The 27322-nt window shown below is 41.0% G+C and overlaps 1 protein-coding gene across 3 annotated transcripts in view; it reads left to right on the top strand.

Moving 5' to 3' along the window:
• The window catches only part of LOC124794914 (DENN domain-containing protein 1A-like), a 313331-nt gene that overhangs the window by 122784 nt on the left and 163225 nt on the right, over positions 1–27322 (top strand). For all 3 annotated transcript variants that reach the window (XR_007016626.1, XM_047258616.1, XM_047258615.1), the window contains exon 8: positions 24137–24364. Coding sequence is in view for 2 of the 3 variants with exons in the window: in XM_047258616.1 (XP_047114572.1) it covers positions 24137–24364 (228 nt within the window). In the remaining variant the exon portion in view is untranslated. The remainder of the gene's footprint in view (positions 1–24136; positions 24365–27322) is intronic.

Here is a 27322-nt window from a genome sequence, read left to right as displayed (position 1 = left end):
GCTCAGATGGAAACCCAGTTCTAAGCAAAGAAGGGAAAGCAGAAAGGTGGAAGGAGTATATAGAGGGTCTATACAAGGGCGATGTACTTGAGGACAATATTATGGAAATGGAAGAAGATGTAGATGAAGATGAAATGGGAGATACGATACTGCGTGAAGAGTTTGACAGAGCACTGAAAGACCTGAGTCGAAACAAGGCCCTCGGAGTAGACAATATTCCATTGGAACTACTGACGGCCGTGGGAGAGCCAGTCCTGACAAAACTCTGCCATCTGGTGAGCAAGATGTATGAAACAGGCGAAATACCCTCAGACTTCAAGAAGAATATAATAATTCCAATCCCAAAGAAAGCAGGTGTTGACAGATGTGAAAATTACCGAACTATCAGCTTAATAAGTCACAGCTGCAAAATACTAACACGAATTCTTTACAGACGAATGGAAAAACTAGTAGAAGCCAACCTCGGGGAAGATCAGTTTGGATTCCGTAGAAACACTGGAACACGTGAGGCAATATTGACCTTACGACTTATCTTAGAAGAAAGATTAAGGAAAGGCAAACCTACGTTTCTAGCATTTGTAGACTTAGAGAAAGCTTTTGACAATGTTGACTGGAATACTCTCTTTCAAATTCTAAAGGTGGCAGGGGTAAAATACAGGGAGCGAAAGGCTATTTACAATTTGTACAGAAACCAGATGGCAGTTATAAGAGTCGAGGGACATGAAAGGGAAGCAGTGGTTGGGAAGGGAGTAAGACAGGGTTGTAGCCTCTCCCCGATGTTGTTCAATCTGTATATTGAGCAAGCAGTAAAGGAAACAAAAGAAAAATTCGGAGTAGGTATTAAAATTCATGGAGAAGAAATAAAAACTTTGAGGTTCGCCGATGACATTGTAATTCTGTCAGAGACAGCAAAGGACTTGGAAGAGCAGTTGAATGGAATGGACAGTGTCTTGAAAGGAGGATATAAGATGAACATCAACAAAAGCAAAACAAGGATAATGGAATGTAGTCTAATTAAGTCGGGTGATGCTGAGGGAATTAGATTAGGAAATGAGGCACTTAAAGTAGTAAAGGAGTTTTGCTATTTGGGGAGCAAAATAACTGATGATGGTCGAAGTAGAGAGGATATAAAATGTAGGCTGGCAATGGCAAGGAAAGCGTTTCTGAAGAAGAGAAATTTGTTAACATCCAGTATTGATTTAAGTGTCAGGAAGTCATTTCTGAAAGTATTCGTATGGAGTGTAGCCATGTATGGAAGTGAAACATGGACGATAAATAGTTTGGACAAGAAGAGAATAGAAGCTTTCGAAATGTGGTGCTACAGAAGAATGCTGAAGATTAGATGGGTAGATCACATAACTAATGAGGAAGTATTGAATAGGATTGGGGAGAAGAGAAGTTTGTGGCACAACTTGACCAGAAGAAGGGATCGGTTGGTAGGACATGTTCTGAGGCATCAAGGGATCACCAGTTTAGTATTGGAGGGCAGCGTGGAGGGTAAAAATCGTAGAGGGAGACCAAGAGATGAATACACTAAACAGATTCAGAAGGATGTAGGTTGCAGTAGGTACTGGGAGATGAAAAAGCTTGCACAGGATAGAGTAGCATGGAGAGCTGCATCAAACCAGTCTCAGGACTGAAGACCACAACAACAACAACATGTAATTAGTTAGTCTGCATTCCTGGTACACACTGAAGTCCTTGTTTCACTGTACCATAGTGTGATGTTACAGGAGCTAAGAGAAAATGGTGTTGCCCATTGATAAAATCGAGTATTATGTGATAATTCATTTTTGATAACAGTGTAAATATCTCAGTTATGTGAGGCCATTCCAGGCAGCTAAAGAAGTGAACTGCATTGGTCTGATACAGTGGCAACATTTCCACTTCTACCAAAAAAGAATTATCACATAATACTCAGTTTTATCAATAGGCTACACCATTTTATTTCAGCTGCTGTAACATTGTGCTGTAGTACTATGGCACAGAGATGGCCCCCCACCTCCCCCTCACCCAGGTGGCTCACAGTTCTTGTGGGTTCATGTGTGGTGTGCATTTGGCACCGAGCTATTGCAGCCTTTCTTCTTTCCCGGACTGCAATCCCTTCCTCATATCTCCCCCCCCCCTCCCCCCTCCCCCATATCTCCCCCCTCTCCCCCCATATCTCCCCCCCTCTCCCCCCCCCCCTCCCTCAGTGTTTCCCTTTATGATATGATGATCCGACTATTCCCTCAGTTATGCTATTCCCTTTTGCTCTTGTCTCATGTTTCCACTTTCTCTTTTGCCCCCCACCCCACCTCCCAGCTTTTTTTGGTTCCTCTTGGGATTTGACCTCTCTTTCTAAATTATGTGAGCCATTTGGGAAAGAACAGGCTCCCTAGCATGAGTTCCTCTGCCCGCCCCCCTTCCCTCGTCTTCTCTTCCCTGCTACCCCCCCCCCCCCCTTTCCCCCGAGCTGTCACCACTTCATGTATGCCTAGGAGTGGTTGCTAATCTTATTGGGGCATTGGGAGTCTCGACAATGACCGCTGTGCAAGGTGGCCCTTGATATGGCTGCCCATGAGGTGAGCACCTGATCAGAGGGGTGGTACCAGCACAGGTACTCTACAGATGCTCTGCGCATCAAGTACGCTAAGCCCCATATTTTTTACCACTCTTCTGCAGCCGTCTCTTCAGGTTTTCTCACTGTTCCTACTTTGGTTTCCTCAACCTTCCCCTCCATGGCCACCCCCCAGGGAGGAAGGCCAGGCCTGTTTGGCATGGGGCGAAACCATTTCCCTGTTACTTGCTTTGGTCTGGGGCAGATGGTGAGACTTTCGCTGCTTTCAAACTGTTCTTTTTGTAGAACATATCAAAGATATGTTTGGTGAAGTTGACATCATTTAGTAAGATGCAGTCTGATTCCCTGCTGATTAAAACCTCTTCTGCCAATCAGTTGGCTTCCCTTCTGCTTGCGAGTACTTCAGAGACATCCCAGTGAGTGTCACTCATCACCAGGTCGTAAATATGACCCAGGGCATTACCTTCCACAGGGACCTCCGTTTTCAGTCTGACAAGGAACTTGGGACGAATCTGGCATAGCACGATGTTCATTTCATCTGGCGAGTCATGTGAGGTCTTAAGGACAATTGTGTTGATGTCAGCGCTTTCATCATGGCTTTTGAGGTGTACCCTTCTGGAAAAATTCAGAGTTAAGGTTTACCATTGTGACATGAAGCCCTGTATCCTTCAACCCATGTGCTGATTCTGGAGTCTTCGTTTTGGTCATATGTCTTTGCAGTGTGAGGTGAATCATATTTATGGTGACTGCAGCCACTCTCTCCATTTAGGAAGTCCTTACACACCACCGTCCAAGCTCATTAACTGTTCCTGCCCACATTCTTCTCGCACACCAGATTGCACAATCTTTAAAACGGAAAGGAAGATTCAGGAATTGAAGAATATTGACTGTCTAGCCTATCCTGAGGCCTGACAGTAATTTGACCATCTCCACCTGCTGTCTTTAACATCAACCTTTGCTTCTGTTGCATCCTTTCTTCCTCCTCCTTCCTCCTTACCTCTATCTTGTCCACCTTCCCTTTCCTCTTCCCTGGTGGTTCCTGTTCCCTCCTCTCACAGAATCACCCTTTCTCTCTCTGGAACTTGCCAGGGATGGGGCTTCCTCTCGGAGCCCCCTCCAAGCATCTCTGAGACAAGAAGCTTGTGGGGCACACATTCTTTGGGCATCAAAGCTGCTCATTCTTTTCTGCTTCCTGATACTGCTGTGATTTGCTCTCTTTCCAACCACACCTCTCACCATGTGAATGAGAAGTATGTGAGTAAGTCTCATCTTGGGACGATCCCCCTCAACATCCAAGGGGCATCACCCCTTTCCTCTCAATCAGGATCCAGTCTTAAATTTGTGGATGTCACTCCATCCTTACCAGAGATGGACACTCTTGACACAATGACTGATTCTGACTTGTTTGACCTCCATCCAACTTTTGCACTAATCTCCTACAATGGAAGTGTAATGGGCATCACCTTCCAGAATTGTAGTCTCTTCTTCTCTCTACTCTCTAGCTTGTGTTGTGTTGTAGGGATCCCATTTTGTGGGTACTAATTTGCTGTGGTTTCCAAGCTTTGTGCCGGAACTGGGGTTGGCCCTTCGGTGCTATCTGTACATTGGTCTGCACGGACCTTGTTAGTTTCTGGATTCCTCTTCATACTGCACTGGAACCAGTGGCCATTCAGATCCATTTAGACTTCACACTAATGATATGCAATCTTTATCTTCCCTCAGACAGGTCTCCTAAACTTCCTGCTCTTCTTGCCTTCCTTCACAGGGCTAGGTCTTTCCCTCCTCAACATAAGCCCCCACACACTATAGTGTGGCCCACGGTACTTTTTTGGCCATTGATCTGTCCATCTGTAGCCATGGATTCCTCTCTTCTGTTCAGTGGGTAGTTCATGATGATGTGCAACAGTGATCATTTTCCAATTGTTTTGTCTTTTCTGCGGCATCGCTGGATGCCCACACAGGTGTGCTTTTACTAATGCGGATTGGGGTGTCTTTTCCTGCTGTCACCCCAACTGCTTCACCACATGATGGCATTGAAGAGTCGATACAGAGGTTGGCCAATGCCATCCTATCGGCAGCTGCTTTGGTGATTTATTCTTCCATGGGTTCTCTCTGATGCAGTACTGTCTCATGGAGGACCCCCAAAATTGCTCTGATTATCAAAGATCGCCGTCTCCTCCGATTATCAAAGACCGATGCCATGCCCTCCAATGCTACTAATGGCATCCATCTCTCGACCACCTCCTGGTCTTCAAACACCTTCGTGCTTTGGCCCATTATCTTATTAAGCATCAGAAACAGATTTGTTGGGAACAATATGTCATTGTCACAGGGCCGCATACTTCATCTTCGCAGGTGTGGGCAAAAATTAAGCACATTTCCAACCCCCACTTGCCGGGGGTCCACAACTCTTTTGTGAATATGTGCAAGGCGAGCACAGGACCCCGAGCTAGTGCAGCTTTCTTTCCTTTCAAGAGTTGCATACCTTCCCTTCCCATATCCCTCCCTGTCCCCAATCCTTCCTCCCCCCCCCCCCCCTCCCACCCCTTTCCTTCCTTTGCTCCCTCTTTTTGGGAGTATGTTTTCTGCCTACGTCTGGAGACAGATACTTATGACTGTAAGACGTGGTTTCTTTTCTTTTCTCTCTATACTGTAAAGTCTCTGTCTTCACTTTGTCCTTCTCTTTTCCTTGATTCTTCTCTTAACCTTCTTCTCCACTGTGGCGTTTGGGACCTCTTCTTTTCTTTCATTTTCTTTGTTCCTCCATTTCTCTTTCTGTCCTCCGTGTGTGTGTCTGAAGGCTGACCCACGTGTAGCCGGTGACGGGGTAACGCATAATTCCCCACCCTGGGTAGACAAGTGTAGACAAGTAGGACACGTACGTACCCCCTGGTAAAGGCCAGGCCCAGGGAGGGGTAATTACCCAAGCTGGTACCTTCTGAACATGCCACTACGTCCGTTTCTCGGGAGGTATGACATGAGGTGTGGACAATCACCTAAGGCGGAAGTACTTCTACAACTTCTGCCCCCAAGAGAACGCTAGATCAGTCTCAGCCACGGAAAATTCTTACATCAGTACCAAAGTTCCTAGTTTTTTCTCAGTCTAACAAAGGTCAAGACTTATCCACAGTCAACCTTTTCATTATTCACAAAGGTGTTGACACAACTGCAGGCCTTGTCAAGTCTTGTTCCTGGTTATGAAATGGCACCTTGTTGTTAGAAACAGACAGTGCCCCCCAGGCACAAACATTGCTTCTAACTACACTGCTACACACCTTCCCTGTCCAGATGGAAGTGCACCGTACGCTAAACTCATTGTGTGGGATGGTTTATACATAATCACTTGACAGATATTCCAATAAGGATATTCAAAATTATCTGTCTGATCAGTGCATAATGGGCGTACATTGCATCATGAAACAGGTTGAAAAAAATTGGTACTGACAGTTCGCCCTTATATTCCCAACCCTACGCATTAATATCAGTGTCAGCAGATTAATCATACCAGCCAGTCGTGTTCCAATACAGTCAAATGTGTTACATGTGGCAGGGATGCCCTTGAAGGTGATTCTCCACTTCCATTGCCTCATTGCATCAATTGTATGGGCGACCTGCTTCCTCTAGAGATAGCCCTATCTTTAAAGATGAATGAATTATTCAGGAAATCTGAGTGAAGTTAAAAGTGTCTACCTTTGCTGCTCATAAGTTATTTGCCAGTTGAAAGCCCACTGTGCCCCCAGTGGGTAAATATAGCACTGTTCTCGCCTCTCCTCGACATACTAAGGAGGTAGCCACAAAGACTTGTGATCTCACCTTAAGTGCCAGAATTGTCAGATCAGCCAGCCCAAAGATCGCTCGTTCGACCTTCCCACTATCCTCCGCTCACTCTAAGGCTCAACCCTCATTGGCTCCTGCTGAATCATGGGCACCAAAATCGAATGCCCATAAAAGAGCCTACTTGTGAAGATTGGTTGCATACCCAGACCTCACAACCATTGACTTCTCCCTCCTCTCAAGGCCCTGCTTCCAAGAAGGCTCATAAGAAACAAAGTTCCTCTCCTTCTCTGCCATGGCGTGTCCCTTCTACAGCACCACCCAGCAGTAGCCGCCCTCAGCCATCTCCGGGTCACCAAGACTCACTGCTGGCGGCCGATCAACCACCCGATCACTGGCAGCAGGAGCTAACCCTGAACAACCTATGGATCAGGATCTTCTGCCTAGAGTTGACTGCCGTTCCAGGCCGTTGGCCGCTGGCTCTCAGCGGTCATTGAATTGACGGCAACCGTGTTGAGATTTTGCCTTTTTCTGTCCACTCTATGTCAATTAGTCATTGGAATATCTACGGACTTCACTCTAATCGGGATGATTTGTCGATTCTCTTAAGATCCTGCTCCCTGGTCGTCTTCTGTCTTCAGGAAACAAAGCTATTTCCCCATGATGGCTTTGTTTTCCCTCATTTCCAATCAGTCCGGTTTGATCTCCCCTCTGTTGATGGCACTCCAGCACACGGGGGGGCTTATGAATCTTCTCCATGATGCTATCCATTATCACCCAATCTCCTTAAACAGTTCCTTCCAAGCTGTTGCTTTACATCTTTCCTTTTCTGGATACACCTTTTCTCTTTGTACCATATACATTCCATCGTCCATACCAATGGAAAGAGCCGATCTCCTTCATCTACTTGGTCAGCTCCTGCCGCCCCCCCCCCCCCCCCCCCCCCCCCACACACACACACACACACACACACACACACCACCACCAATTTACTGGTTGGGGACTTCAGTGCCCACCACCCACTTTGGGGATCTGTGCATCCTTGTCCGAGAGGCTCCCTTTTGATTGACCTCTTCCACCAAGTGGATCTTGTATGCCTCAACACTGGGGAACCTACATTTTTGTCTGCTTTCACGCCATCCTTCTCTCATCTGGACCTTTCGGTTGGTACTGTTCAGCTAGCTCGGAGCTTTGAATGGTTTGCTCTTGCTGATCCATCCTTGAGTGACCATTTTCCGTGTGTCCTTCGATTACAGCCACAACTGTCATCTATGCGCCCCCAAGATGATGGAAGTTTTCCCATGCTAATTGAAAACTTCATTTGACGACCATCCATTTCCTAGCATCGATGATCAGGTCACTCGTGTTATGGAAGTTATTCATACAGCAGTGGAACGTTCAATACCTCGTACCTCCCTTGCTGTCTCCTCTCAAAATCGCAAAAGCTATAATACTGTTTTTACTGTGCCAGAACTCCAGCTTGCACTCTTTGTCTCGCTCTTCCACCCCAAGACCGAATGGCATCCACATTCAAATGTTGCTGCTTTTATCATACTGTAGTCTGCATTACCTCCTTCGCCTTCATAATCGAATTTGGACTGACAGTACCTTTCCCAGAAGATGGCGGGAAACTATCCCCATTCCTGTTCCAAAACCTGAAAGGACAAACATCTCCCCTCTAGCTATCACCCCATCTCTCTCATGAGTAGTGTATGTAAGATTTTGGAGTGGACGATAGATCGCTTTTTAGGCTGGTGGCTGGAGTCCCGAAGCCTTTTAACACCTGCGCAATGTAGTTTCCAAAGACATCATTCCGCAGTTGACCATCTTGTTGTTCTTTCCACTTATATAATGAACAATTTTCTCAGGAAATGCCAAACGGTAGCTATATTTTTTGATCTGGAGAGGGCATATGATACCTGTTGGAGAACAGGCATCTTCTGCACACTGTTCTCTTGAGGCTTTTGAGGTCGGCTACCCCTTTTAATTTGTGAATTTATGACAGAGCGTACATTTAAGGTACAGGTGAACACTACTCTCTCCCATACCTTCTTCCAAGACAACGGGGTGCCCCAGGGCTCCATGTTAAGTGTTGTACTGTTTGCCATCGCCATAAATCCAATTATGGACTGTCTCCTTCCTGATGCCTCAGGCTCCCTCTTTGTCGACGATCTTACAATCTACTACAGCTCTCAATTGACCAGCCTTCTTGAACAATGTCTCCAAGGATGTCTCGATCACCTCCACTCGTGGAGCGTTGAAACCGGCTTCCAATTTTCTCGCAGTAAGACCATCTGTGTATTTTTGGCATTGTATGGAGTTTTATCTGCCTTCCCTACATCTAGGCCTTGTTGACCTTCTGTTTGCGGACATTGCCAAATTCTTGGGACTTATGTTCGACAGGAAACTGTGCTGATCTTCCCCCGTTTCATATCTTTCGGTTTGCTGTCTGCGATCCCTCAACACCCTCCGTGTTCTGAGTGATTCCTCCTGGGGAGCAGACCATGGGGTGGTCCTCCACCTATATTGCACCTTAGTGAGCTTGAAATTGGACTATGGAAGCATAGTTTACTCCTCTGCATGGCTATCTATTCTACGGCGTCTCGACTCTGTCTACCACCGTGGATTATGTTTAGCGTCTGGAGCCTTTTACACCTGCCCCATGGAGTGCCTTTACACTGAGACTGCTGAACCTCTCGCTGTCCAATCGGCAAGCTTTCCTTCTGAGTTGTTACGCTAGTCATCTGTCTTCCATGCCTGCTCACCTGACCCATGCCCTGTCTTTCGACACCTCCTTGGATTTAGGATATCCGGGCCGCCCTTCCTCTCTGCTACCACCAGGAGTCTGCTTCTGTCAATTGCTACATTCCCTATCCTTCCAGTTTCGAAAAACTTTCTTGACAAATGAGGGTACAGCACCACTTTGGCTTCACACTGATGGCTCGAAGACCACATTTGGTGTTGGGAGTGCTTGCATTGTGGGCGACACCCCTATTAGATTTTGGCTTCCCGACCAGTGTTTGGTTTTTACTGCAGAGCTTTATGCTGTTCTCCAGGCTGTCCAATACATCCATCACCATAAGTGGATGCGGTTTATTACATGCTTGGATTCACTCAGCTCTCTTCTCAACCTCCAGGCTCTTTATCCCGTCCATCCTGTGGTCCGCCAGATTCAGGACTGCCTCCACATGCTCCCTTGGGTGGCATCTCTGTGGCATTCCTGTGGTTCCCAGGGCATGTTGGTATCTGCGGAAATAAGGCAGCCAATATAGCAGCTTTCCTTTGCCAATCTACAGAGTGTTTTATGTCGTTGTGTTGCTCTTTTATGGCACACACATTTGGCTGCACTTCCCGATAACCCCACTGCTCTCAACTGTGGACAGTGAGACACCTTCTACTTCAGTGCCCATATTTTAATCCTCTATGTGCCCGTTTACAGCTCTTCTCGGGGAAAACAACCCACCTTCAATAGCACTTTTCTAAGATTTCCTTCAGTTTTTAGTTTCCCTCCTTGAGTTTCTCTCGCATTGCTGCTCATTTGAAATTCGGTTTTTTACCCTTCACTAAGCCACAAAATGGGCACTTATGACCATAGCAGTTTTGCGCCCTAAAACTGTAACAAAAATAAATCAGCCACTGTTGTCGTACAGGCATCCTGGGAATTTCCCTGAATGGTGTTATCTTCACTAGCCCAGACTGTATCACTGAGCATCTTGCTCAGTATTTCACTCAGGCCTCAGCATTGCTCCCATATCACCTGGATTCTTCTTCTCAGGTACCATCTGGAATGACTCCCTTTGTGTTTCATTCCCCACTGCCTGGAGCCTTATAACACCACGTTTAGTGAGTTTGGGAATTTGTCAGTGCCCTTGCTTTCTACCTTGACACTGCTCCTGGCTCGGACTGGGTGCACAATCAAACGCTTCAGCATTTATCGGCTGTTAGCCAGCATCATACAATTGCCCTTTTTAACCATTTCTGTAGCGAGGGAAAATTTTCTTCCTAAGGGCGAGACAATGTCATTATTCCAGATCCGAAATCGGGTAAACTCTCTTTTCAGATGGACAGCTGTTGTCCAATCAGATTCACCCGGTGCAAGTTACTCGAAAGTATGGTAATTAGAAGGTTGTATTGGACCCTTGAATCCTGGAATCTTTTTGGCTTTGACCCAGGTTGTTCGCTCTACTGCAGATAATTTAGTCCACCAGGAGTCTGCTATCTGAATGGCTTTTGGCCAACTTCAATACCTTTTTGCAATCTTTTTCATTCTGCAAAATGCGTAAGACACCATGTGGTGCCACTGCATCCTTGCCATATTATATGCTTGGGACCTCCGTGGCCCACTTCCAATTTTTATCCAGAGTTGCACTTAACAGGTACAAGTTGGCATTTTGCGTAGCACCTCCTGTTTGCAGGAGAATGGGGTAGAGCAGGGTTCTGTTTTGAGTGTCCCTCTCTCTTTAGTGGCTATGAGTGATGTGATGACACTGGGGCCTATCGTATCCACCTGTGTGCTGATGATTTTTGCATTTATTTTTGTTCATCAATGATTGGCGTTACTGAATGCAGACTCCAGGGAGCAATACAGTGAGCACAATCTTGGGCTGACACTCATGACTTCCATTTTTTGGCTGCCAAGATCTGTGTAATGCATATCTGCCATTTCTGTACAGTCCATTGCCATCCGGATCTGTACGTCGAAGAGCAGTCCCTCAGTGTGGTGGACTGTCATCCCTTTTTGGGATTGTCTTTGATGTCTGTTTCACATTGTTTCTCCATCTTTATCATCTGAAGCGGACAGGTTGGTTGCACCACAATGCTCTTCAATGTCTCAGCAACACGAGCTGGGGCACGGATTTCTCTACTCTGGTATGGCTGTACAAAGCATTGGTCCAGTCCTGTGCAGATTACGGGAGTGTCACATTCGACCTGATACACCATTGTGGAGTATGACTGGCAACTGGTGCCTTCCAAACAAGCCCCGTGATCAGCCTCTGAGTAGAGACTGGAGTTCCACCATTGTGGGTTCTGGCCAACAACTGTTGATTATGTGTTACCACATCTGCTACTCCCCAGAGTACCTGAACTGCCGCCTCCTCTTTCCAGATATGGAGATCCATCGCCCACAACAGCGACCCAGGTCTGGGTTTATGATCACCACGTACATCTGGTCCCTTTTTTCTGAACTCTAGCTTTCCCCTCTACCACCTCTTCTCTGGGCCCACTCATGTAGACCTCCATGATGCATCCTTCATCCACAGCTCACGTCTTGACCTAACAGAAAGTCCAAAAGATTCAGCCCACCCCAAGGTCCTGTGCCACCAATTCTTCTCCATTCTTGGCACATGTTGTGGTTTAGTAGTAGTCCATACTGATGGCTCAGTGACTGATGTTCATGCTGGCTTTGCTTGCCTTTGTGTGGGATGTAATGAACTCCGCTCCTTGCTGGATGGCTGCAGTGTTTTCACTGCGGAGTTGGTAATGATCTCTCATGCTCTTGAGCATATCTGTTCCTGCACCAGTTAGTCCTTCCTCATCAGTAGCAAACACTTGAGCAGTTTACAATCTTATGACCAGTTGTAGCCTCGCGATCCCTTGGTTCTGACTATCCAGTATTCCATTTTTGACCTCAAACAATGTGGATGCTCAGAGGTTTTTGTCTGAACCCCAGATCACTTAGGGTTCCTGGGGAATGAACTTACTGGCAAGCTGACCAAATTGGTGACTGGCAAACCACATCTTGATCGGTATTCCACAATCAGACCTTCAGTCAGTATTACGCATAAAGTTCTAAGGATCTGGAATACAGAATAGCATACTCTGAATTTGCTGAACAAACTACGGGAGATGGAGACCATGAATTTGTAGAGGCCCTCCATGCGGAACTCTCACAAGGACACCATCGCCCTTTACCAGCTCCGCATCGCCTGGAGCTGCCCTATGGCAGACTCTTAATCTTCCAGACACATTACCCGTTGTGTTAGTAGACAGTGGCCCAACGGCTGATCTGAATTTGCAGTTTATTCATGAAGGAGTTTTTTACCATTCTCTCTAAGTGAAGGCACCTTAACATTATTGGTCCAGTGAGGGGTCGGCAGGATGGCCTATTGTCTCCTCTACGCCGAATAGGCAGCAGCTGACTTGGTGTTCCTCCTCTGTTTCCCTGTGCTTCTCTCGCCCTGTCTGAGACACTAATCTTTTCTGGATATTGTGCCTCTGGTAAGTGGCGAGGGTGTGTTCCTCATCACACTTTCTACCTTTGATGGCCTCCATCTGCTCCCTGAATGGGGCACCTCTTTCACCTTTCTTGTCCCCACTGATACCTCCCCCAGCTTTCTCCCCCTTTTGTTCTTCCTTGTTTCCTTCTCTCAACTTTATTGAATTTCGGTAGACCTTGGGGTTTTCTTTCCTTGGGTTGTGTGCGTAAGGTCCTTCTTCGGTGTGTTGTTTTGTTGACTTGCCTGTTCCAGTTAGGAAGAGCTCATGACCTCATAGCTTCATTCCTTTACTCATTATATCAACCAACCAGCCAATTCCAGTGTCTACCAGGACTGCTGACATGTCCCTGCAAAGAAAGAAACAATTAATTTCATAATTTAAATTATTCAAAGTGATAATTAAAACTTTGATTGGCATTCAAAAAAAGGAAAGCATACAGTCGTTAAGGGGAGACATAATGTGAATTGCTCAGAACTAATGTAGGTACTCTAATGCACATTCAGCTGTACCAGAAATAGTAAGTTCAAAAACACATGCAGATACGGGTGTGCAGGTTAAGAAATGTTTGGCAATTCTGTAACATTAATAGAAGATTCAATTCTTAGTGATTTGTATAGGACTTGATATTTACCTCATGTCCTTAACGATCTGCAACAATGCTGGCATGGCTGCATTGGTTATTGTCTCCACGTGTTGACTTCTTCTCTGAAAAGGTCAATTTGAAAATGCAAATTCTCTTTGCATCGGGATGTGGAGATTAGGTCATAGCTCAGTAGGAGAATGAAGGCTTGCGACTTCTGCATATTATAACTTTTAGTTAACATGATATTGAGAGACTGCAAGTACATACATCTTTCTCGCACCACCTCAAAAAACCAACAGACATCTCGATTGGTGGAAAAAATATGACACACTTTAAAAAATTGGTAGTATAGCTTTCAATTTTCTCTTAGCTTACTCAGATATGATCATACCTCCCTAAGATATCTTTGTTGTTTGCTGCATGGGAACAGCATGAATGAGAGTCATTACAAATATTTATTTATATGTGTTGCCCCTCCTGTATACTGGCGTGTTCCATATCAGTGGACGTCAGTATACAGTGGTAGTACATTACATTATTTGCACCTTTTTTGTACTTTCTAAAAAATTTTTAAGAGTTGCATCAACAGGCGCATTTGAATTTGGAATCTGTAGTTTGATTATTGGAATCTAACCACTGCTATTACGGCATTGTCCAACACATGCACCTCTTGTGACATATACTGCACAAACATTTGTTTGTTAGCACTGTAGTTGAGTTGACTTGTCCATGGATGTGCTACAATTTCATTTATTTGTCTGAAGTCAATAAAAGTGTTCGTCTCATTGCTGCAATGTTGTGTGTTGAGGCTTATGCATAGTAGAAACATTGATGATGCTTTGGTGAGGAGGCTCATCATTCACAGCCCAGGCATTTGTTCCTGTCCTAATACACATGTTTCAGTGGTTGGACCAGGCTCTCTCTATCAGCATCCCAAAGACACTTCGTTTCCGTACCCTCTCTGTGGTAGAATGTCTTGTGGATATTAGTGTCCACCTAGGATATAAATGTTCGTTACTGCCTGGCACTGGCACATTTTTTTTATGAGAACATATGGAATTACAGGTTTCAAATCTTCACAAAATGTTTGTACCACATTTACAGTTATTTGTTCATGTACGTGGTCCTAGAAAACATATAGTTTTTCACTGCAGTGTATACATAGTTTCTTCATTTCATCATTGTTACGGTAACATAAGTATTAACATTTAAAAATATATTGACATGCCAGGTTTGTGTATTTATTACTCTGTGCAAATATATTTTCATTTCTTTACATAAATATTGTACAAAAAATTTACATAAACATTGTACAGAAATTATACAAACAGGACAATTAATGTTACATACATTTCTTGTGATTTTACATCACGTAACATCTTTCAGTTTTTTACATCATTTTTATCACATTTTACTCCCGGGCATTACCCTTTTGAACATTCATTTGTGAACAATCTTTATTCATAGTCTCATCTTACTTTAACATCACACAGGTTGTCATTTTTTTTTCAATCTCATTTTCCAGTATTGGCAAAATATTTGCATTCAGGATTATCACATGACATGCATCAGTTTTGTGTTCATACATCACATCTGACACGAGTATCCATCGTTACAGGTGCTGAGGAAAGAAAGCTTCATAATATGAAATCACAATAAGCCTACATAATTAAGTTTAGCTAAGCCTCTGACAAATTTACTAGGATGTGTCTACTGGTCTACAGGAAATGTCATGGACAGGAAGAAACATTCGTGTTTCTCTACTATTGCAATCCTTTATTCATCATGAGAGAACTATTGAGTACATCATTTCATAAGTATTTACTCAAGTTAATCCACTTAAGTCATATTTACTATCTACTGATATGTTCTGACAGTACAAAATTGTGTTATGAAAGTGTCATCATTTACTGTAAACAGTGTACTTCAGTGTCAGGGACTTATACTTCCTTTTGCTATGTGATATCATTCTTGTGCAATCTGCTGTGCATGAATATGCCTCTACGAAAATTATGCCAATGAACAAGTGTAAAACAGTGTTGAGACAACTTGTGCTCATGTGTAAATGTGCTGTAACAACTATTGCTTGGCTCTTTTTTCAGTCACTTGGACTTGTAGTGCTTGGTCTGACCCCTTTTCCTTTGGTAGTCTAATACCTAAGTTCAGCCATTTTATACATCTGGCATACTGTAGCTTTTTCTTACACACATTTACACACTCACACATATTTTTACACATATAATTATCTATTTTTGGTGCGGCCCTTATCCTTTGGTTCCAAACACCTAACTATTGTGTTCCCTGTTTTACACAGGTTATGACCCTGCATCGCTTACTGGAAGGACACTTAAATACTAGCTTAAAATTAAGTGCATAGTTACTCGCTCACTTCTAATGGATCACACTTTCAATATCTATATATTCAATTTCTATCACTATGCGGTTCATTCTTTATCAGTTTTTTAATGAGCTGTAAGAGTGCACATTTATACTGCGGTTGTCATTTTGACTTACCTTTTTGCACCTGAAAATAAAAGTATTGTTGTAGGCATTGCATAATCCTATCTCTCATAGTATATTCAAGGCTTAGTTTATATCCTTCATTCCTCATGTAGGTAGCCACTTGTACAAATGCAAATAGCCTGTACATAATATCTTAGTGTGTAGCTAGTTTTCTGTAGATTGTGTTGACTTCGTCCTCTGTATATACATTCCTTCACTTAATTCTTCCTAATTTCTTAATCTTAGTTTAGTTCTGTAGCATAGACATTTTATTTCCTTAGTAGTCAACCCGTATTACAAAGTTTCTGTAAGTGTAGATTCCTTGAAGTTTCTTTGCTAAGCTACAATCATCGTCCATTGGTGATCTGGCGGCTTAATCTGCACTGTGTGCATACGTGGAGGTTGTCAACCTTAAAGCTAGCTACTGTGCATGCGCAGTTCTGTCATCACTCCACTTCGCCACTTCCATGTGCTGCATCAGCGCAGTACAGCATCAAATTAAATAATTTCTCATGCTCGGTGAGAGTAATGTTTTCTGAGCTTCTCTGGCTCGTAAACATACAATGAAAATCTTACATAATTAAAACTTACATCTTAATAAGGCAACACACACATGAAATAGGCAAAATAAAATCTTTCCTTAATACTAAACATCAGTCGTAATAATTATATTCAAGTGGACTGTATGTCACATCTCATATAGACTTAAATACATTGCTCCAAGCCATGCTTGATTAGAGTCTAATGTTTAGTGCATAAATTCATGTAAATCTTTTTTTTGTGTAGAGCCCTTTTTCGTCACCACTGGTTTTTGATATAACAAATGGCCCTTTGTACAGCAGTTGCCACTTGAGACTCAACTTACCATACTTTGTTGATTTTGGATTAGTCCTGATGAGTAGTTGTTGTCCCACGTGGTACTCCACAGTTGGTCCTAATTTCTTGTCATACAGTTGTTTTCTGTGTTTTGCCTTTTGTTCAACGCTAATGTATCTTCTCCTCATGTGATAATTCCTTCCTAGGGACCTTGGGTAGGGATTTTTGTTCAAACGTCTACTTGCCTTTTGTCAAACAGCAATTCCTGGATGTAAAGCCTGTTGAGCTATGTGGGAGATTAACGACCTGCTGGATTCGGATAATGTATTTGATCCACTTTGTGTGTTTGTGAGGGGTGTAAGTTTGGATAAATCTGTTAAATTCCTTAAATACGCTCTATACGGGACATGTTTCTGGGTGAAGCCTGGAAACAAGTATATGTTTAATGTTGTGAGTGTTCATGAGCTCTTTCCAACGGTTGCCTGTAAAGTTTGATATGTTGTCTGTCATCCGTATTTCTGGCTTGGCTGCTGTGGGTAGATAAACCATTGCAATTCTTCTAATTATTGTGCTCACAGTCACTGACTGTACAATATACATTTTGACATATTTGGAGAAAACTTTGTACAGAGCAACAACATATCTTACACGTCCTTTCCCTTGTGGATATGATACAGTTGCGTCCAAGGAAACTATCTCCAAGGGTCTTTTTGGCAATACTGAGTGTAGTTCAATTAGTTTTGACTTATTTGTTTTATTAGCCTTCTGATACACAACACATTTCTCTATTACCTGCAAAACTTTTCATCTTAAATTTGGGTAGTAAGAGTAAGTGCTCTTCTTAATAAGGCATTTGGAGACACCATAGTGTCCCCAAACATCGTGTGTCATATAAAGTCATTAACATGATCCTTTGGTAAACAAATATACCACTGGTTCTGCTCTGGGTGGTGTCAGTGAAACAATATACCTTGGTAAATCATAAAAAATTAATTCAGCCTGTCATTGTTCTGCAGCAGTTTTAGCCTTACCTTTTGCCATCTGAGATCCTTCCGCTGTAGTTGCTCCATGCTTCTACACATCCTAACATAATGTGTCTGTTTTGTTTTATCTTTCATCAACAAAACCCTGATTTCTGAATTGTTCTCCACAAATTCCAAGAATTTGTCTAGACCTGTGGAACCCTCCATAAGACATCAGCAATTATGTTTTGATTACATTTGATATACACAATTTCAAAATCAAATTCCTGTAAATACAAACGCCACCTAGCGATCCTCCTGTGTTAGAGTTTACAAGTGAGAAGAATGGACAAAGACTGATGGTCACAATATATCTTGGTATGCTTTCCCCACAGGTAATATTTGAACTTTCTGAATGCCCTTATTAGTGTAAGAGCTTCCAATTCGGTCACAGAATATGCTTGTTCAGCTTCAGATAGGGTCCTACTAGTGAAACTCATTGCCTTGGGGCTCCCCATTCGTGCCAGTGATTTAGAGTCAACAAGTGCCCAGCCATTGAGAAGACGTATGTGTACACAGACAAAAATCCTGGGTCATGTCAGGATGATGTAAGATATTGGCATTCCAACGTGCAGCTTTAATGTTGTGAAAGTCAGTGTGGCGTTGCTTGGTACATAACCGGGGGTGGTTCTTCTGCAGAAGATTCAATAGAGCATTACCGTTTAAAAGCTGCTGTGGTATAATTTTCTGAAGAAAGATACTAAACCAAGATATGCCTTCAACTGTTTCTTATTTTGAGGTACAGGGCAGGGTCTGATAGCACTGAGCTTTTTAGAGTCTGGAAGTATGTCTTGAGGTGATATTATGTGTCCAAGGAATTTAAAGATTTCCTTACCAAAATGTGACTTCATTAGGTTGGCTGTGACTCTGTTTTCTGAAAACGTATATTAGACTTGAGCCAAGAGGCTTAAGTGTTCTGACCATCTGGTGTAGTATCCAGTAAACCATCAACATACACAGTGACTACTTAACAGTTCAGGTCCTAAGATTCAATCGAAAGCAGAAATAAATATGCCTACACTGACACTTAAACCAAAAGAGAGAACACAGAACTCATAGCGTCTGCCCCCCACATTCATAGGCAGTGTACTTAAAATTATCTTCTTGTAGTGCAGTTTGCCAGGACTAGGCTCCCAGATCTATTACGGTGAGGTATTTAATGTTATGGAACTTCAGAAGTCGTTCTTCCAGGTTGTGAGACCGCATCATGACAGGCACAATAATTTTATTTATTCCTCATGTGTCAAGCATGAGGCGGAGCCTACCATTTGATTTGCTAATAGCCAAAATGGGGCTGCAATATATAAAGGATGGTTGTATTATTTCCCAGTTGAACATTCTATTATCTCTTTCCTCAAAGCCTCCTCCTTGGCCCATGGATTGGGGTAGATGAAAAGCAGAAGGTTTCGTATGGGTACACCTCCATTTTGTATTTGTATCTGTTGATTATGCCAGTACATTGTTCAAAAACATGTACATAAGGTATTAAAACTCCTACAGCTCTCCCTTTTGTTCTTCCATAAGGCGCACTGACTCATTTACCTTGCCGAGCATGATCTCGGGGCCTATTTTCTCTTTCTGTGATTGCTCAATTCCCTATGTGTTTACAAACATGACAGTAGAATAGAAGAATTTTATTTGAATGTCGGCAGCCTGTTTTTTTTTTTCCTTCCTGTGGTGTTTGATTTAAGTCTACTGGATATTGTTGGTTGTTCACAATGAAATGACACTTCCCCTTACGAACATCAATATGTAGTTGATACTTCCTAAAAGTGTCCAGGCTGATAAGGCGGTGTACTACTAGTAAAATGCATTGTATAGAGAAGCTATTAATTTGAGTAGGAATCCTTGCCTGCAAATTTATGCCTTTAGACTTACCTCCTACATCTGTTTGGATTTTACAATTTTGGACTGGAAGTGTCAGTAGGTGTCCTCATTTTTGTAACTGATCAAACAGACCCTGTGAAATTATATTCATGGTAGCTCCAGTGTCCAGAAGTATGGGTACCATTAAATCACATATTTGTGCATAGATTACTGTCTGTACTCTGTCTTCATTTTCATCTAAACAATTAGTAATATCTTCTTGTCACAGGTTGGCTTTGATATCATCACATTTATAGTATCTAAGAAAACAGTTGTTAAAGAGTTCCATACCCACACCCCTGTTACTGTTCATTGAATGGGGGACTATCAAGACTGGTTAGAGTGTTCTGAATTACACTGAGTACTGACCACCTTGTTGGGGGTAAACTCAACTATATGCACATTATGTGCCTGGCTTTGCCAGTTAGTTTCTTGCGCTGCTCTTTATTCGAAATTTTGTTGTCCCTGGGTGCTATTTGAAATGTAATTTTGATTGTACAGATTATAGTCTGGCGGCTGCAGATTATTTTGTTGCCGGGTTACGTTCAGCTCTTGCCAGTTGCCGTCTGCATGTCATTGCTCCTGGTTGGCAGCGCATTGTTTGCTTGCTGACTGTAACCTCTCTGGTCATTAAATCCTGTCCGATGGAAATCCTGTCCGATTGAAATTCTGTCTTTGGTTAATTTTATATCCTTACTTGAATTTTTGTTTGTTTCTGTTACCAAATTTGTTCCTGTTGATATTGCTGTGAGAGAAATTTGACTGCCAACCACATTGGTTGTTATTGCCATTCCAGCTGTATTGTTCATTAGTTCATATGGGATCTGCCTGCGCACAGTCATTTTGTGGTTGCACTTGTCTCTCTTTGTAGATAGGATCAATGGAATCAAGAACTGAAAGGAAATTCTCTGTACCATGCTCAGGAGTGGTTATTAATTTCTCACATACATTAGCCCGTAGCCGGCTTTTCCAAATTTTAAGTATATCTACATGTAATATTGGGTTTGTCCAGTAATGGGTATTATTTAGATACTTCTTGAAGTATGTCCCAAGCCCTCTGTGTTTACTGCTGAATGGCGCATTGCTAAATACTCTGTGCCTCAGTCTGTCTTGTACTGCGATGGACCAGAACTTGTCTAAGAATGCCCTTTCAAATTGATCATGGGTGTGACATTTTTCTGCTACGTTAGTGGCTCCACAGCAAGATGTCACCCCATGTATAACCTACCGCAAAGTGTATCTTCTGTGAACTGTTCTTGTGTCTCCACTACTGGTTACACTTTTTGGGTTAAATTATTTATATCTTGTGACAAATCAATGAGCAGTTGTATTTTTAGATCTTTCCACATACTTAAAAAGTGTATCTGATAATTCATTTGAAAGATCAGCATGCAAATCTTCTGCCAAGTCATTGAACTGTTGTGTTTTGTTGTTTCTGAAAGCATCAAGAGTTTGCTGTTGCTGTTCAAGTAATTCCATTTGTGTAGCTATCTATTATTTTGTAAAAATCATTAAATTTTTTTCTTTGTTGTTTTGAAAAATCATTCAATTTTTTTGTCAATACTTTGAGTGTTTGTTTTTGCTCTTTCTTAAACGTATTATTGAAATCACTGAAGCTTTTTTAAATAACTTTTATAACATTTGCATCATGATCAGGGTTTCTGGTGTGTGCAATGCACCCTGTCCAATCACATTTGCATTGCCTAAGTGTGGCAGGCAAAGAGTGACTTAATGAGCCCATTCTGTCGCGCATTACATTTTCATCAGGGAAAAAAAATACTCCCTGGAGAAAATTATGACCCTGTCTCATTTCCTGTCACCGTATCATTTCAGATGATTATGATACTATAATCTGTGTCCTTGTTAATTGAAAAATGTTATTGTTCATTGTCACTGCAATCAAGATTTGCAGTTTCGATTTCATGTGTTGCTATGTCCATGTCAGCACATCTTGTGCCTGGCTATCCAGCAGTGGACTGGCAACAATGTGCCTATCTTGTATACTCATTTTTTGATGATTTTTACAAAATAACAAAACAATGAATACTTTTGAAAATGTGAAATATTCTGTTTGTAACAATGAAGGTTCCACTACGAAACTTATTCAGTGGTGCCTCTCTAACATGTATCAAAATACATTGTCAGCTTAACTCAATTGTATGCACACATTTCTCTCCCTAAAATTAATTTTCCATCCAAATGTCTATGTATTTTAAGAGAACACTTCAATCTGGGAATTGGATGAGGAAAGGTAATACGATCACTGATGGCAGAGATGTTACTAAGTGCAGTCATGCATGCAGTGGATCATGAATTTTCCTATCTTTCATTGGCTTTTTCCCTCCTTGCGGAATTAATTCTGTAATTGATTGTGTTTAATCTTTTGAACATCATGTGATTTCCATCGTCGTTGCAATAATATAATATCCCATTCATGAAATAGAGAAAGACAACAATAAGTATAATAGAAAATTTGAAAATTATATAATTATTTTAAATTATTAAAACACTGTCCGCCCCCTAGTAGCTGAGTGGTCAGCGCGACAGACTGTCAATCCTAAGGGCCTGGGTTAGATTCCCAGCTGGGTCGGAGATTTTCTTCACTCAGGGACTGGGTGTTGTGTTGTCCTAATCATCATTATTTCATCCCCATCGACGCACAAGTCGCCAAAGTGAGGTCAAATCAAAAGACTTGAACCAGGCGAGCGGTCTACCTGATGGGAGGCCCTTGTCACACGGATTTTGGTGTACAGCTTGATATTTGCCTTGCTCCCCAAAGATGTATAACAGTGTCGGTGTGGCTGTATCAGCTGTTCTCTCTTAGTGTTGACTTCTTCTCTGAAAAGGTAAAGTTTAAAACGCAAGTCCTCATCACATTGGGGTATGGAGATTAGGATATAGCTCACTAGGAGAATGAAAATGGGTTGGTTCCGCACATTATAATTTCTAATCAACACACTATTGGGGGAGTGCTAGTACATACAACTTTATCACGTCAGCTCAAAAAACTGACACAGAGAGATTGGTGAAAACAAAAAAAATTGAGGCACATAAAAATTGATAGTATAGCTTTCAGTTTTCTGTCGGCTCGCTCAGATACAATCATATCTTCCTACAATATGTTTGCCTCATGGGAGAAGCACGAATAAGAATTATAATAAATATTTAGTTATATGTTTAGGTTATTTAAAGAACCTACACAAGCAAAATTGAAATGAGAGACCATATTTTATTAAATAACTTAATAATAGGAAACTATATCACTCTTAAAATAGTTCAGTATCAATAAAATGTTTATATTTGGGAGCTATGTGAAGAAGTGCTGAACTTATTAGCAGGAAGTCATTATACTTTAATTTGAGTGGAATGGGGTTCAAATATCAGTCTAACCATCTAGATTTAGATTTTCCCATGTTTCCCTAAATCATTGAAGGTGAATGCTGGGATAGCTCCCTTGGAGATTACACAACTGATTCCCTGCACTGTTTTTGTCAAATCTGGATTTGTGCACCAGTTATAATGGCATCATAAGTACAGAAAATCCGTACCTTCCTTCTTTATGTTTCAGAAATAACTGTGGGCAAATAAACTAAAGTTCATATAGGAGAGCAATGCTTGTTACTGTGAGGTGTTCGTAATTATTATTGTAAGTTTTCTACATTCCTGTGACCTCTCAAGATTTGAAAATCTTTCATAAATCGATATCCTGTATCATTATTCTTACCCAAAAATATTGACTTTTTTCCCAACCTTGCCAAGTTATACATATGCTTCATTCCCAATCCTTTCCCAATGTGCATTCTTACCCAATCTGTAATGACTTCTTTCGTAGTGAAATATTAAACTAACCATCTGTCCTGAGAGTGCTGTCTCATGTCGTATACATCCCACATCGTGTTTCTTTCGACTTACTCCACAATGATGTAATGGCAAGAATAAATGTCATGTTAGCACTTTGCCTCAATACCAGTGTCTCGTGCAGTTGTAGTTACTGAGAGTGTTGATGCAGTGGTTGAGGTATAGGACTCATTCATGGGATGATGGCAGCTCAAATCTGACAGTCTACCTAGATATAGGTTTTTGTTGATTTTCCTAAATAGCTTAAGATGGATGCTGGAATAGATCCTTTGAAAGGCCAAAGCCAGTTTTTTTTACAGCTGCAGTGTAGGAAGCTGTTGTAATTCACTGAGTTGGTTGTCAATCATGGAAACTCCATTATCCTTTGTAATGTAAAGCTCTTGCTATTTTAGAGCCCATATGTAACAGCCTCACTTCATCAACAAGGATAGCAGTGAATTCAAGCAATTAGCTACTTAGCATAAAAAAGAGCTGTGTAATCTCCTCACATACTAATATAATTGTCAGCAGCTGCAATCTCTGAGACTCAAGGAAGTCAACATCAGGCGACCTACTATCCTTCAAGTTTGGCTGAAAATTAATATACTTGCTCATGGGTCTTGTTCATTGTTTCTGCACTTGGAAATCTGTCTTACATAAAACGATTTTGTTGCCTTGTACGTCACTCTAATTAAAAATCCAGTGTGGCTCAGCAGTCTAAACACTGATTTACAGCAGAACATTAATTTGTAGCTTACACTACATATTTCTGTCTCAGTGAGAACTTAGTCTTATTCTTTGTAATTTAAATCAAATAAAGGATCAGCAGTTCTTTGAAAGTATGTAGGCAGCAATTAATGTATGGAAATATTTATTTTGAATTTGAAGTAAAATTCATGTCGAAGTAATTTTATTTTAAATGTGAAGACAGCTATTAATTGAATTTTTTTGTTCCAGGTAAATTCTTTAAAGAGGCAACTACGAAACCGAGCTGCTCTGTTGGGTGATGGTGTGTCTCGAGCGTTCTTAAAAGCTCTTGTCCAGTTAATCGGTGGCTATAGAGATGCATTAAAGTTTCAGCAAGGCCAGAAGATAACATTTGATCCTGAAGCATTTATTGAGTCTCGGCCAATGAGTATGCAACCATTTTTGAGGAAGATGTTACAGCTTCAGATATTTCAGCAGGTATTAAAGATTTTTTATAAGTCAACAATTTTTGCTCATGAATATCATTTGTATCAATGTTGTTCGGAGTGGTATTGTGAAGTGTTAAGTTTTATAACACACAGCATGTAGACAGTGACAAGTTATTATTATTATTATTATTATTATTATTATTATTATTATTATTATTATTATTATTTGCAAATGCTGTTATTCAGTTCACAATAGAAAATACACAGATCAAATAATGCAGTAACTAGGTCACAAAATTGTGAAAGAAAAGAGCTGAAACTCCGATACTTTAGAAAAGGAAATGGTTGCAGACTTAACATGAAAATACAAATCAGACCACCTATTTAATCAAAATATAGAAACCATGACACAGATAAATACGCAAAAAAAAAAGTGATTTGTCTAAACATAAGAAGTAAATAGATTAGAGAAAGATTTGACGCACCTTTGAATGATGCTTAGTATCGTGGCAGGAAATGAAATGTGTCAGATGTTTCTCTAATCTGTCTTATTTCTTGGTTTTAGACAAATCATTTCACAAAATATTTGATCATTATTTCAATTTTTTGTGTTTCATTCAGAAAGCATGAAATATATTCAAATATCAATAAGGATTCTCTTATTGTTAAGAGTTTATAAATCAAAAGAAAGCTGAGCAATTTTAATTTATGTTGCGATTTGATATTTTATTTTATTGTCACAACATGAAAGAAAGAATTACACAGTTCCTACACCAATGTAACTTTTCTGTGCAAAACAGTTATGCCTTGAAGAGATGAACTTTTGAAACTTCATTTACATAGTTAGCGGCAGCTGTTCATGAAATATTTAAATTTTCCCTCAATTTACAAATTAAGTTTTTTTGTAATGAACCTGATCACTTTCAAGTGACTAAATCTCTTTTTGCTAATGTCTATTATGTAATTTTCCTCAAATAACTGATTATATTTTTCTTAATTAATCTTAGTAATTTCAAGCAATTAAATATTTTTCTACAAAACTAGACTTCCTGCTGGTCAGTTTGATACCCCAAAATGTCAATTTCCTGCTGTTCATTAGGCTATGAAAGTTTGACAAAACTCCATTATACAGGATGAGTCACTAAATATTGCCACCAAGAATAACTCTGGAAGAATGATAGGAGCTGAAAAGTGTGTGGGACAAAAGATGCATGGGACAACGGGGCCCATAATATGGCATTGGTTTTTTGTTGCTAGATGGGGTCGCTTTAGAGATATGAAGGTCAACTTTGTTTTTTTAACTGGGATGCTGTAGTTTTGTACTTATTTTCTGATAGCGGCTATCGAGATGAATCCGATGATGTGTAACAGTGAGGTCTTTGAAGGTCAATGGAAGGCACAAAGGTAGCATGAACGCCCATTTACAAAATGTGTTCGAAGTGATGACCATTGGCATCAATGCAGTGCTGCAACCTTCTTATCATGGATTGAGTGGTATTCCTTATTACATTGGCAGTTATCAAAGTACTTGCTCTGACAATTCTCTCTTGTATATTGTGTAAATAGTAAATATTCACCAAATACGGCGTATCCATCTAACGTGCAATTGACATGCAAACACCATATGACAGATTTGCGATACAACACTGACAGGAATGGTACGACTAGTATCGTCGAATCAGGCAAATGTGAATGATGTATTCCTTTGAAGAACAAGTCGATATGCTTCTCATTTATGGAGAATGTCAACCAAATTCAGATAGAGCTAGAGACTTACATGCTGAAAGATATCCTCAACGTACTCACCCTACACATCGTACATTTAAATTATTGATTCTCAATTATTTAAATTGCTTGTCTGAGGTGGTGGATTTGGGTAGGGGGTAGGAAAACACATAATATATTAAATGAACTTTTGTATATGGAGATATTGAATGCTTAATGGTGCTTAACATGGGTGAACAAAAAATTCCTGAACATGATAATTTAAAAATTATTTAGCAGAAGTTTAAGAATAATCAGAATGCCTTCTGGTTATAATGGTGTGGTGGCAATGGTTTGATTTCAAAGTTAGAATGCTCTAAAATATGTGAAAGTTGCTTTGTCAACAAAATAAATGATGGGGACTGTTACTGGGGCACATTAAAATTATCTATACAGAGAAAGGGTAAAATAGTGACTGTTATTAACATTATTGGACCATTTTTATAGAAGTTGAAGCAAAAGCAACCAAAATTAGAACATAAAAAGATGCCCTTACATAGGGAAAATGTACCTCCTTACATGTTGCCCACTGAAATAATAAAAGGCCATTATTACTTTCAAAACAGTTTGCCACCTTCACTATTCTTCATATTTGACCCATATAACTTCTTCTATTTTGTAACCTCAAAAACTAGCTTAAAGGGAAGAAGAGTTCCCCAAATGAAGAGCACTGTAATAACTGAGTATTGTGTGGAGTTGGAAATAAATTTCTTTATGAGGGAATTAAATATCTAAGATCTCATTGGACCTGATACATTGACCTCAATGGAGATTTTGTTGAGAAACAAATTTACTTTCATAATGTTACTTATTAAGCTTTATTTTAATGAGCTTATCATTCCACCATTTTATAAAAATGTCTGTCATTTGGTTGCTATAAGTAATTTTTAGGAAACTGGAAATCATTTTATTTAAACAGTTACATTAATTCAGTTGCAAAAATCACACCAAAATAATTACTCCATGACAGTGCTTACACTAAAACTGAGGACCGTGGGTGCTAGTTCTAACAGAGTTCAAAAATGTTGATTATGAAAATGTGAAGTGTTGAACACGCAGTCTCATGAAAATACTTTCAGTGAGAGTGGGGATATGGTCTATAAGGATATTTATTGTGAAATTACTATTAGAACTCTTGGTCTTATGACATGTACCAAGTGTGCCAAATCAGCGAATTTTGTGCTTGTTGAAATTGGCAGATAATATTAATTTTAACGGTAAGCTTACATTCAGTAATGTTTAC

The sequence above is a fragment of the Schistocerca piceifrons genome, chromosome 4 (genome assembly GCF_021461385.2).
Source record: "Schistocerca piceifrons isolate TAMUIC-IGC-003096 chromosome 4, iqSchPice1.1, whole genome shotgun sequence".
Taxonomy (NCBI): Eukaryota; Metazoa; Arthropoda; class Insecta; order Orthoptera; family Acrididae; genus Schistocerca; species Schistocerca piceifrons.
This window is presented reverse-complemented; position numbering and strand designations above follow the sequence as displayed.